This window comes from Martes martes (assembly GCF_963455335.1).
Source record: "Martes martes genome assembly, chromosome: 15".
In the NCBI taxonomy this organism is placed as follows: Eukaryota; Metazoa; Chordata; class Mammalia; order Carnivora; family Mustelidae; genus Martes; species Martes martes.
In genome coordinates this window covers 57,287,520-57,299,956 of record NC_137903.1, presented here as the reverse complement: position 1 = coordinate 57,299,956, position 12,437 = coordinate 57,287,520, and the positions used below count along the sequence as shown (strand labels likewise).

At 37.5% G+C, this 12,437-nt stretch overlaps 1 protein-coding gene across 11 annotated transcripts in view; it reads left to right on the top strand.

The window, feature by feature from the left end:
• Positions 1-12,437, top strand: part of CDC42BPA (CDC42 binding protein kinase alpha) — a 324,273-nt gene that overhangs the window by 228,665 nt on the left and 83,171 nt on the right. For all 11 annotated transcript variants that reach the window (XM_080824347.1, XM_080824346.1, XM_080824345.1 and 8 more), the window contains one exon: positions 8,359-8,464. In XM_080824347.1, the coding sequence (XP_080680473.1) occupies positions 8,359-8,464 (106 nt within the window). The remainder of the gene's footprint in view (positions 1-8,358; positions 8,465-12,437) is intronic.

The following is a 12,437-nucleotide window of genomic DNA, read 5'->3' as shown; positions in this document are numbered from 1 at the left end:
ACTTATTTACTCCTCTAATAAATATTTCCTGAATGCCTGTTGTGCCTGTGTGTCAAGGGCTGGAGATACACGGGCAGTCCACGTACTGCAGTCCTAAGGAGCCCAAAGCCAAGATCGATAATTAGGAGATTATACTACATCATGACATGCAGCAAATGGGACAGTATAAGTACAGGCAAAATGCAGGAGCTCCCATAGATGAAGCACAAAGGGTGACTTTGGTATGTCTGGGTTTTGTGGACAAAACCAAAGAAAGAAGAAATTAACAGTGGAAGAGTGTCCAGACGGGGGTAGCGGAATGTGCTAGGATGCAGAAGAAAAGCGGGGAGCATGGCATGTTCAGAAGACCAAGGCTGTTCCCCATGGTGGAGCCACAGAAAGACAGATGAAAGGGTGAGAAGTGGGTCTGCAGAGGGTAGTAGACTCAAGATCATGAAGCAGAGCAGGGAGTTTGGACGTCATCCTAAGGCCATTGAAGGCAGGTGACAGGGTGGCACTTCTGGTTTTGAAAGATCACTCTTGTTCCTGTGTGGAGCAGGACTGAGGGGAGCAGATGGCAGGTGGGAACCTGGCTTCGAGAGATGATCAGGACCGTAGGTGCTTACTGTGAAGGTGGAGGGAAGTGTGTGGGCTCAGAGGATCCTAGAGAGCCAGAACCTGGGTGCCATGATGGCCAGATGAGAGAAATTGCTAGTGATGCTCCTGTTTCTGGATTTTAGCTGAATATATGCTTTTGTTATTCTCAACTTATATTGGAAGCCAAAATTTATTTAGTTTGGTCCATTCATTCAACAAAAAAAATTTGGGGGCCTTTGGTGGATAAAGCAACTGTTCTGTTATAGGCCCTGGGAATGTAGCAGTGGACAGACAAAATCTCTGTCCTTACAGAGCTTTCCTTTATTTAGGTGAAAGACTACAAACAAAATAAGTAAAATATGGAATATATTATGTAAGGATAAATGCCAAGAACAAAAAATACAGCACAGGACGGGGCCATGAAGCATTGAGGGGGCAATTAAGTGTCTGTATAGCCTGGTCTTGGGAAAGAATGCTGAGAAGATAATTGAAGTAAGGGCTGAAGAAAGTAGGGAGACATCTCTACAGATGGAGGAGAAGAATGCTCTATACAGAGAACAAACTGTTGAAAAAAATAACAAGAAGGCAAAACTATGGAGACAGTATAAAGATCAGTGGTTTCCAGGGCTTGAGAGAAGGCAGAGGTGTCTGGGAGGATGTCCAGGGCAGCGCAGCTCCTCCACATGATGCTGTGATGGGTGTGTGTGTTGTTGAACATGTGTCCCAAACCCAGGCGATGCATCTACTGCAAGGTCACTGACGGAACCCATGCTCCACTCTGCTGGGGGTGGTGTTGTGGTGATGTTGTACCCATGTTTGGGGGGCTGGGAGTATGTGGAAAATCTCTGCTATGAACCTAAAACTTTTCTAAAAAATAGGTCTATTAAAAATAATAATAATAAGGAGGCCAATATAGCCAAGGTAGACTTAAGGGGAAAGACGAGTAGGAGATGGTTCAAGAGGGAGCCAGACCAGATCGGGCAAGGCTTTGTGACGGGTGGTTATTCTGGTTATTCGCTCGGGAGAAAACCATTGCAGGGATGTACTGCAGGATTTTGAGTGGAAAACTGACAAATACTGGGTTGTGTTTTAACATGGTTACTCTGACTACTGGGTTAAGACCAGGCTGACTTAGATAATAGAAAAGCCTGGAAATGATTTAGAAGTAGTCCAGACCCAAAAGGATAGTGCATTGGCTTAGGGTGGAGGCAGCAGTGGTGGTAAGAAGAGTTGGGATTCTGATACTCCTTACAAGTAAAGACACTGCTTTCTGCTGGTGGACTAGATATGGAGTGAGAAAGGAAGAGGAGGAATCAAGGATGATACTGAGGTTTGGGGCCTTAGCATAGGACTGTAGTTACCATTTAGAGAGGAACAGTACAAGGGAAGCACGTTTGGGATAGGAGTGTTATTGAGAGCTCATTTTAAACAGGTTATGTTTGAGATGCCTATTAGACACCCACGTGGAGATGTCAGGTAGGCCATTGGATAGATCAGCCTGGATTTTAGGGCTAGAGATAAAATCCTGGGAGTATTCTATCACTCACATGGTATTTAAAACAGACTTTGTGAGATTACTTAGTGATTGGTAGAGATAGAAAAGAGGTCCAGCACTGAGCGCTGGGGTGCTCCAGTCTTTAGGAGTTTGGAAATGAGGAAGAAATGGCCAAGTGGACAGCTGAGAATGATAGGAAGAAGACCGGACTGATTTGGTTTCCTGGAAGCCACGTGATAAAAGCATATCAAATCCATCTACATGTTACATGAGATGAGGTCTGAATCAAGTACGATGAGGTCCACGCAGTGACAGTTGAATTTAACAATATGATGCTCACTGGTAACTTTGATAAAAACAATTTCAGTGGAACAAGAGGGGCAAGAGCCCCACAGTGGGATCCAAGACTTGAAGGAAAGCAGTTGGAAAACAGAATAGTAGTTGGAATCTCTTAAAAGCAAGCAGTGCAAGGAAGCAGTAGTTGGAGGAGAAACTGATTTCAAAAGAATTATTTTTGCCTTTTGTTTCTGTTTTTAGATGGGAGAAATAACACCATGTTTTAATCTGATAGGAATTATCCAACATGGGAAGAAAAGTGCAGAAACCATATACTTGAACAGGTGTATAAGTGGAGGGTTTGGGCTGAGCTGTGCTTTTCACCTAGAGAAGGAGAAGGGATAGTAGAGTGTATGAGGACGGTAAATAGGGTGGTAGGAACTTGTGTGGCGCTCTCCTGAGTTGGACGTGTTGAATTTGAGGTGCTCTGTGAGACGTCTTTGTGGAGATACCAAGTCAGCAGTTGAAGGGAGCCCAGAAAAGCTTCATATTAAATTCAGCGTTCATCAGCATACCAGGTAATTGGACTCATGTGGTACAGTGGATGAACCAGCTCAGGGGAGGTGTGCAGAGAGAAGTCAAGCTCTGGAACGGAATACCTGGGAGGATGGGCATTTACCAGAAGGACAGAAAGAGGGTGTCCACAAGGGCAGAGATGGAGGCTGGAAACCAGAGAGCGTGGCATCACTGAAGCCAGGAGAAGATAGCATTTCAAGAGGGAGGAAACGGGCGACGGTGTCAAAGGTGGCGGATAGATTGAATATGATAATGAGACCATGGCCGGTTGTGAGAACAGGTTTTTGGGGTGGTGGTGCGGCAGAAGCCTGATTTTGTGTGGTAAGGAACAGTTAGATGATGAGAAAGTGGGTACAGCACACCCTGTCAAGGCTTCCAGGTGGTTCCCAATGAACAGGAAGGCAGGGAATTGGCAAATGAAGCATGACATAGGGTTCAGGGAAGAGTGTGTTTGTCTTATTTTCATATGGAAGAGACGTCAGCCTTGTTTAGTGCTAGTAGGAAAAAATAGGAAGAGTTTTACTTGGAAATTTTACTCAGTTCATTTGTGTACATATTTTTCTGAAAGGCTTCTTTGTAATTTCTCAAGTTTTTGTCTTGTTTGTTATTTGGAGTTGCTTCTGAATCAAGAAAGATGATTTTTTTAAAATTTTATTTAAATTCAATTTAGTTAACATAGAGTGTATCATTGGTTTCAGAAGTAGCGTTCAGTGATTCCTGAGTTGTACGTTACACCCAGTGCTCATTACATCATGTGCCCTCCTTCATGTCCATCACCGACTTATCCTATCCCCCCAACCCTCCCCTCCTGCAACGCTCAGTCTCTTTCCTAGAGTTATGTTTGTCTCCCACTCTATTTTCATCTTATTTTATTTTTTCTTCCATTCCCCTATGATCCTGTTTTATTTTTCAAATTCCATGAGAGAGTGAAATCATGTGCTTCCTCTGTCTGACTTATTTTGCTTAGCATAATACATTCCAGTTCCATCCACATCCTTGCAAATGACAAGAGTTCATTTCTTTTTGATGACTGAGTAATATTCCCGTGTGTGTGTGTGTGTGTGTGTGTGTGTGTGTGTGTGTGTACACACACATCTTCTTTATCCATTCATCCATCAGTGGACATCAGGGCTCTTTCTATATTTTGGCCATTGTGGACATTGTTGCTGTAAACATTGGGATGCAAACATAACTGAAGTTTGACTATAGATAATTTTTTTAAAGTGGCCAATTTGCCTGTATACACAGGATGGTTTATTTTCCCAGAATTTATAATTTAAAATGTAATTTCATTTATAATATAGTGATGTAAGAGATTTTTAAGGTTACATTTTTTAAATCAGCCATTACTTAAGTTCTTTGTTGACTTGGAATTAATCATGAAATTTTCCAGAACGGATCCATAGTGAATTTCATTTACTGCTAAGATATAAGCCTCTTTAAATTTTTTTTAATTGAATACAAGGTGACACACAGTGTTACCTTAGTTGCAGGTGTACAGCATGGCGATTCACCTTCTCTCCAGGTTATGCTGTGCTCACCAGTGTAGCGGCCATCTGTCACTGTACGACACCATTACAGTATCATTGACTAGATTCCCTAGGCTGTGCCTTTTATTTCTCTGTCTTATTCATCCCATAACTGGAAGCCTGCCCCTCCTGCTCTGCTTCACCCATTTTGCCCATCCTCCACTCCCCTTTCCTTCTGGCAACCATCAGTTCTCTGTCTTTGTGGGTCTAATTCTGCTTTTCATTTGTTTGTTCATTTGTTTTGCTTTTTAGATTCTACATGTGAGTGAAATCATACGGTATTTGTCTTTCTAGATCTGGCTTCTTTCATTTAGCTCAATACCTTTTAGGCCCATGCATGTTACCACAAATGGCAAGATCGCATCCCTTTTTATGGCTGTGTAATCGTCCATGGTGTATGTATATACCACATCTTCCTTATCCATTTGTCTATTGATGGACACTTAGGTTGCTTCCCTATCTTTGCTTTGTAAATAATGCAATGGTAAACATAAGGGTGCATATAATCTTTTCAAATGAGTGTTTTGTTTTCCTCAGGTAAATACCCAATAGTGGAATTACTGAATCATACAGTATTTCTATTTTTAACTTTTTGAGACACCTTCATACTCTTTTCCACCATGGCTGCGATGGTTTGCATTCCCACCTACAGTGCATGAGGGTTCCTTTTTTCCACATCCTTGCCAACACTTATTTCATGCCATTTTTTTATGTTAGCCATTTTGACAAGTGTGAGGTGATACCTCATTGTGGTTTTGACTTTCATTTCCCTGATGATCAGTGATGTTGAGCATCTTTTCATGTGTCTGTTGGCCATCTGTATGTTATCTTTAGAAAAATGTCTATTCAGGTCTTCTTCCCATTTTTAATTGGGTTACCTGTTTGTTTTTTTATTGACTTGTATATGTTCTTTTTATATTTTGGATTTTAATCTCTTATCAGATGTGTCATTTGCAAATATCTTCTCCCACTCAGTAGGTTGCCTTTTGTTTTAATGATGGTTTCCTTCACTGTGCAAGTTTTTGATCTTGATAAAGTCCCAACAGTTTATTTTTGCTTTTGTTTCCTTGTCTTAGGGGACATATCTAAAAAAATGTTGCTGTGGCCAACGTCAGAGAAATTACTGCGTGTGTTCTCTTCTAGGAATTTTATCAGGTCTCACATTTAGAACTTTAATGCATTTTGAGTTTATTTTTGTGTATGGTATGAGAAAGTGCTCCAGTTTCATACTTTTGCTTATGGCTGTCCAGTTTTCCCAGCACCATTTATTGAAGAGACTGTGTTTTCCCCATTGTATATTCTTGCCTCCTTTGTCATAGATTAATTGGTACGTGTGGGTTTATTTCTGGAGTCTCTGTTCCATTGATCCGTGTGTTTATTTTTGTGTCAGTACCTTACTGCTTTAATTACTACAACTTGGTAGTCTCTGAAATTTTGTAGTATGCCTCTAGCTTTTTTGTTCTTCCTCAAGATTGCTTTGGCTGCTTGGGGTCTTTTGTGGTGCGATACAAATATTAGTATTACGTGTTCTAGTTCTGTGAAAAATGCTGTTGCTACTTTCATGGGTATTGCACTGAATCTTGTAGATTGTTTTGGCTAGCATGGACATTTATCCAATATTAATTCTTCCAGTCCATGAGCGTGGACTATCTTTCCATTTGTTTACATCATCTTCAGTTTCTTTTGTAGTTTTCAGAGTACAGGTCTTTCACCACCTCAATTAAGTTTATTTCTAGCTATCTTATTTATTCTTTTTGGTGTGATTATAAATGCAGTTGTTTTCTTAATTCCTCCTTCTCCTACTTTGTTATTAGTGTATTAGTGAAATGCTACCAGTTTCTGGGTATTAATTTTGTATCCTACAACTTTATGGAATTCATTTATTACTAATAGTTTTTTTTAGTGGAGTCTTAAGGGCTTTCTAGTTATAGTATGACATCTGCAAATAGTGACAGTTTAACTTCTTCCTTACCAGTATGGGTCCTCATATCCCTTTTTTTTTTTTCTTTAATTGCTGTGGCTACAGCTTCTAGTACTGTGTTGAATCAAAGTGGTGAAAGTGGACACCCTTGTCTTATTTCTGACCTTACAGGAGAAGCTCTCAGTTTTTCTCCATTATGGAGGATGTTAACTGTGGGGTTTTCATAGATGGCCTTTATTATATTAAGGTGTGTTCCCCCTAAACCCACTTTGTTGAGGGTTTTAGCATGAACAGAAAGTTGAATGTTGTCATGTGATTTTTCTTCATCTTTTAAGATGACCATACAGTTTTTATCCTTTGTTTTCTTGATGTGGTATATGATGTTGATTGATTTGTGTACATGGAACCATCCTTACATTCCAGAATAAATCCCATTTGATCATGCTGAATGATCCTTTCAATATATTGTTGAATGTGGTTTGCTGGTATTTTGTTGAACATTTTTATATCCATGTTCATCAGGGGTATTGGCCTGTAGTTCTCTCTTTTTTTTTTTTTTTTTTTTTTGTGGTGTCTTTGGTTTTGGTATCAGAGTAATGCTGGCCTTATAGAATGTATTTGGAAAATATCTGTCCTCTTCTATTTTTTATAACAGTTTGAGAAGAGTTAGGTATTAACTCTTCATTAAATGTCTGGTGGCATTCACATGTTTAGCCATCTGGTCTTGGACTTTTATTTGGGGGAAGTGTTTTGATTACTGATTGAATTTTGCTGCTGGTAATTGGTCTGTTCAGACTTTTTTGTTTCTTCCTGATTCAGTTTGGAAGATAGTGTGTTTCTGGGAATTTATCCCAGAAAAACTAGAAGTAGTTTGTCCAGTTTGTTGGCATATAATTTTTCATAGTATTCTCTTATTCTTATATTTCTGTGGTTCAGTTCTCTTTTGTTTCTGATTTTATGTATTTGAGTCTTTTTTTCTTGATGAGTCTGGGTGTAAGGGTTTATCTGTTCTGTTTATCTTTTCAAAGAACCGGTTCTTGGTTTCATTATGGGTTTTTTTTTTTTTAAATCCCTATTTATTTCTGCTGTGATCTTTATTATTTCCTTTCTTCTACTCACCTTAGATTTCATTTGTCTTTTTCCCCCCAATTTAGGCATAAAGTTAAATTGTTTATTTGAGCTTTTTATTTCTTGAGTCGGCCTGTATCATTGGATATTTCCTTCTTAGAACTGCTTTTGCTGTGTCAAAGATTTTGGACCATGGAATTTTCATTTTTTATTTGTCTTCTTGTATTTTTTTTTTTTAATTTCTTTGAGTTCTTCATTGACTCTTTGGTTCTTTAGAATATAAGCCTCTTCATCTGCATTTCAACTCAGTGTTTGAAAACTGATTCCTCTTTCTCCATTAGGTGGTTTCCAGAAAGTCTGTTAGCACTATGTTTGCCTCTGAGGGTGAATCAGTTGTGCTTCTCAGAACTATCATTTTAAATAAGTTTTATAATATTAAATTTGTTTTGTATGTATGCATATGTGTATAGGTAGGTACTTAGGTAAGAAGGAAGGAAGGGCTGAATATATCGAGAGAATTATTGGAAATTTCACTGAGGGTTTGCTAACAGTCTTGAGCTGAGTATAAGGAAACATGTTGGGGCCCATGTGTTCCCTTCTTTCCCTAACCTCTTCATTTTCCCATACTTTCTGATACATATAAAGCCAAATAAGGTGAGCACAATCATGAAGTCTACAAATCACAGATGTCTTCTCAGATTTTCAAATGAAAAGCAAGGTAGCCGTTGTTAGGCAGACAAGTCTGTTAATTGAAAGGAATGTGACTTTTAATTTTAAGGGGGAAGATTGGGATTTGGTACATTCAAGATATGTAACTTATCAGAATAAAAGCACATGGTACAGTAGCCAATCGGGGATATGTTATTTTAACTTTAATTCCATTGCCTTTTTCCCCCTTATGTTTTGAATCGTGTTAGTCAAAGTGAAAGGGAAGAATTTGAAAATGAGTTCAAACAACAGTATGAACGAGAAAAAGTATTATTAACTGAAGAAAATAAAAAACTGACAAGTGAACTTGATAAGGTGAGTGATACAACCTGGTTTTTATTCCCTGAGCACATGCTAAATGTTCAGCACAATCATAGAAATTGTAGGTAATTTTGTATTTGATGCCCAGTTTGGGTTTAATATTTCTCCTTATACACAGGGTTGGTACAGATGAGTTTTCAACAGTCTGTACAGGAGTTCTGGAGAGAGGGTTTTGCTTATCTCATCATATTCTTTGTCCCATTTATTTTTTGAGCCTCTATTCTTTATTTCACTTTCCATCAATTCTCTTTTTCACACTTTCCTCCCATATTTGGTACTTACTCTTTCATGGCTGTTGGAGGTAAGGTGACCCTTGGCAAGAGCAGGAACATTTAAGCCAAACTGGAGAAGTTGTGACAACTCTGTTGTCCTATTCATGATGGAAAACTGCTAATAGCTAGAAATAATATTGTTGGTAGGTAGGAATCTAGAGAAATGAACTCTGCCTAAGCCACTGTAGCTTGAATAAAAAGCAGAACCATTCAGCCAGATTTATGAACAAAATGTCAAATACTTAAAAGGAATGTTTTTCCGTTTAGTAGATGAGATTTCTTGAACGCCATTATTCTGCATTTCTTTCATCAGTTCTTAACAAACAGATGTAAAAATTCTAGTATTATCTAGACGTTTTAATCTTTTTTGTATTTAAGAACGTTTGGGTAGTTGTGTTTTATAATAATTTCTAGGATTTTCCTCCAATAAAAGTATTTTGTTCAGTTATTAGTTATTCCAATAAGAGACTGAAAGACCATGACTAAGTAGTCATAAAAGAGAGACTCTTTATTGTCTCTCTGTTTTCCCTTGTGTTCCATGCATCTTTCACTACTTTCCCCATGACTATTTGGTTCTTTATACATTTAATAATGACTTTGCTTGTTTGCTTGAAAAGTATTTGAGAAACAACTCCATTTGTCCATTCTATAAAGTCTAATGGAACTTATGTACACAGACACTGTGAGAAGTGGCTAGAGGTAGTAGAGACAGTAAGTACTATGAATGTTTTCTTTAAAGTATGAAGAATATGTGAAGGTGATCGTGTAACTCTTAGTTATTTCTGCTAAAATAAAACTAACAATGTTTGAGTTTTATCCAAATAGGTCACATAATTGTTATTTCATGTGTTTGACTAATATGACTATAAAATTAAATATTATTTGTCTATTAGACAGAATTTAAGGTTCTTTTAAGAGTAACCTTGATGTAAGAAATATAATTAAACTCTAGAAGGACTCTGCATATAGTTTCTAAACAAACTACCTAGTAAAAAATGCATATAGTTCAAGGAAAAATTATATTACTTAATAATCAGTTTGTATGTAGAGCTAATCTTGTATTCACCCCTTGGTTTTATATTACTAGTAACCATAAAGTTCTACTGAGTTTATACCAGAAATACATATTTGGAGAGAATTTGTAAGCAATACTCTTTTGATTGTGATGAGATGCAAAGAATAAAAATAAAAGCCTGTCTCCTAAGTTAATAAAAATAGGACATTACCTTTTCTTACTAAATTAAAAGGTATGATGAAGGATGAGTAGAACTTTGAGAGCAAATTCGTATGGTGGGGTAGTATTTAATGACAAATGATAACAAGGAAATATTTATTCCCAGAGAAATAGAGACGGATCTGGGTTCTGCTGCATTTTAAGTCTCTTCCCTACTTTTGCTCCTTTTACAGCCTTTGCTTCTCTTCCTCTTTAACTCTCAGTTCACCATGATTGAGCCTCTTCACTGTTTCTTTCTGTTCATTCATTTTCTGGTTTAGTTTGAACTGTGTTTTTTCATTAAGAGGGATAACCAAAGAATACTTTTGTCATTGCTATACCAGCTCTTCTGTCTGGGACCTGAGTGAAGAGAGCTGAATTTCTTCTCAACAGAACTTCTAGTATAGAAGCTAGAAAGCAACTATTATGTTAATTTTGAAATTTATTTAATTAATACTATGACTAGACTCTCATATTCACATTTTTAAACTCCAAAAATTAAAATTTTGAAAGAAATTAAAAAGGAGTACCAGGATGACTCAACCAGTTAAGCATAAGACTCTTGATTTCAGCTCAGGTCATGATCCTCAGGGTCCGTGAGATCAAGCTCAGACTCGGGCTCCATGCTGGACATGGAGCCTGCTTGGGATTCTCTCTCTCCCCCTACTCCTTACCCCACACCTGCCCCCACTCCACTGCTCATGCTCTCTCTCTCAAAAAAAAAAAAAAAAAAGAAAGAAAAAAAAAGAAAAGGAAAGAAAAAAGAAAAAGAAAAGAAACTGATAAAAAGTTTGCTGATATTTTCAGAAGTCTCGAAAGTTTCACTTTTTTTTTTTTTTTTTTTGAGAGTGAGCACACACAAGTCAGGGATGAAGGAGCAGTGAAGGGCAAAGGGAGAAAGAGAATCTTAAGCAGGTTCCATGCCCGGCACAGAGCCCAGTGAGGGTGGGGCTTGATCTCATGACTTGAGGTGATGATCTGAGCCAAAATCAAGGGTTGGATGCTTAACTGACTGATCCACCCAGGTACTCTTTTAAGTTTCACTTTTTATTAAAAGATAACTGATTGCAAATAAAATTAACCATGTATGTTAGGGAGTGAAAGTGAATGGCTTCCCATAAAGAAAAGTATTATTTGTACCCTGTTCTTAAATTATTAAACAGAAAGTCTAAATTATAAAAATTACATAAATTTACCCATGATCTCATTACCACAAAACAAATATTTTAATTTTCTATGTTCCTTCCAGGTTTTGTTACATAGTTACATAGGTGCAGTCATACATGCATTCCATTTTCTAATATGCCTTTCACTTAAAATGTCATGATCATGTTTCCATATTCTATACTTTACTGTGCTATTCCATATTATAAGCCAGATATGTCAAGGTACAAATAGTAAAACCTTCTCATTCCCAAATAAGCAAAATGAATGAATACTTGGGTAGAATTTACTAAGTGCAGATCTTCTTCTAAGTTACTTTATATATATATCATTTAATCCTCACAAAAACTCTGTGAGGTATACACTATTACTCTTGCCATTTTATGGATTAGGAGACTGAGGCAGAGGGAGGGAGATGAGACTCCTTTCCTAATCAGAGGACCAGGGAGTGGCCAGGTGGAATTTGAACACATGCAGTCTGGCTCCAGAGTCCATGCTTTTATTTAGTAATAATGAAAAGATTAGCATTTCTCTAGTACTGAACAAGTCTACTTAAAACTACTTATAACTATTGTAACATGGTCTTGCAAAAGCTGCGTTTCCTCTCCCTCCCGCAGATATCTAGATGACATCACTCACAGATTAGTTGGAAGGACTGTCAAAAGCAATAGTAATCAAAAGTAATGTGTTGTATTAATTAGTAAGGACATTGCATCTGCAAAAATTTTTTAAAGACGGCTGGTAGTCTTCTGTCTGTGCTAACATGAAGAGATTGATGAATCCTCTCAAGAAAAAAAAATTTCAAAGTGGACATAACTGTCAAAAAACAACCATTTCAGAGCTCTGGGAATTAACCAGAGGACGACCACTACAGAACATTGCTGAGATAAATGAAGGAAAATCTAATGGAGAGATGTACATGGTTAATGGATCAAAAAACTTGGAATTGTTAGGACCTCAAGTCTCCTCTAATGTATAAATTCAGGGAAATCCCCATCAAAATTCTGATAGACTTTATTGTTGGAATTGAGAAGCTTATCCTTAAATTTATTGGGGAATATAAAAGACCTATAATAGCCTTTTGCAACAAAAATTGGAGGATTTACCTGACAGTCTTTTGAAACTTATTAGTAGTATTGGTATTATGGAACCATAGTGTAATGGTCTAAAAATAAGTCCTCATATTTGTGGCCAATTGATTTTCAGCAAAAGTGCAAAACAATTCATTAGGAGAAGGATAATCTTTTCAACAAATAGTGCTGGAACACTTGGATATCCATATGAAAAAAAATTAAATTCTTATACCATATAAAAACAT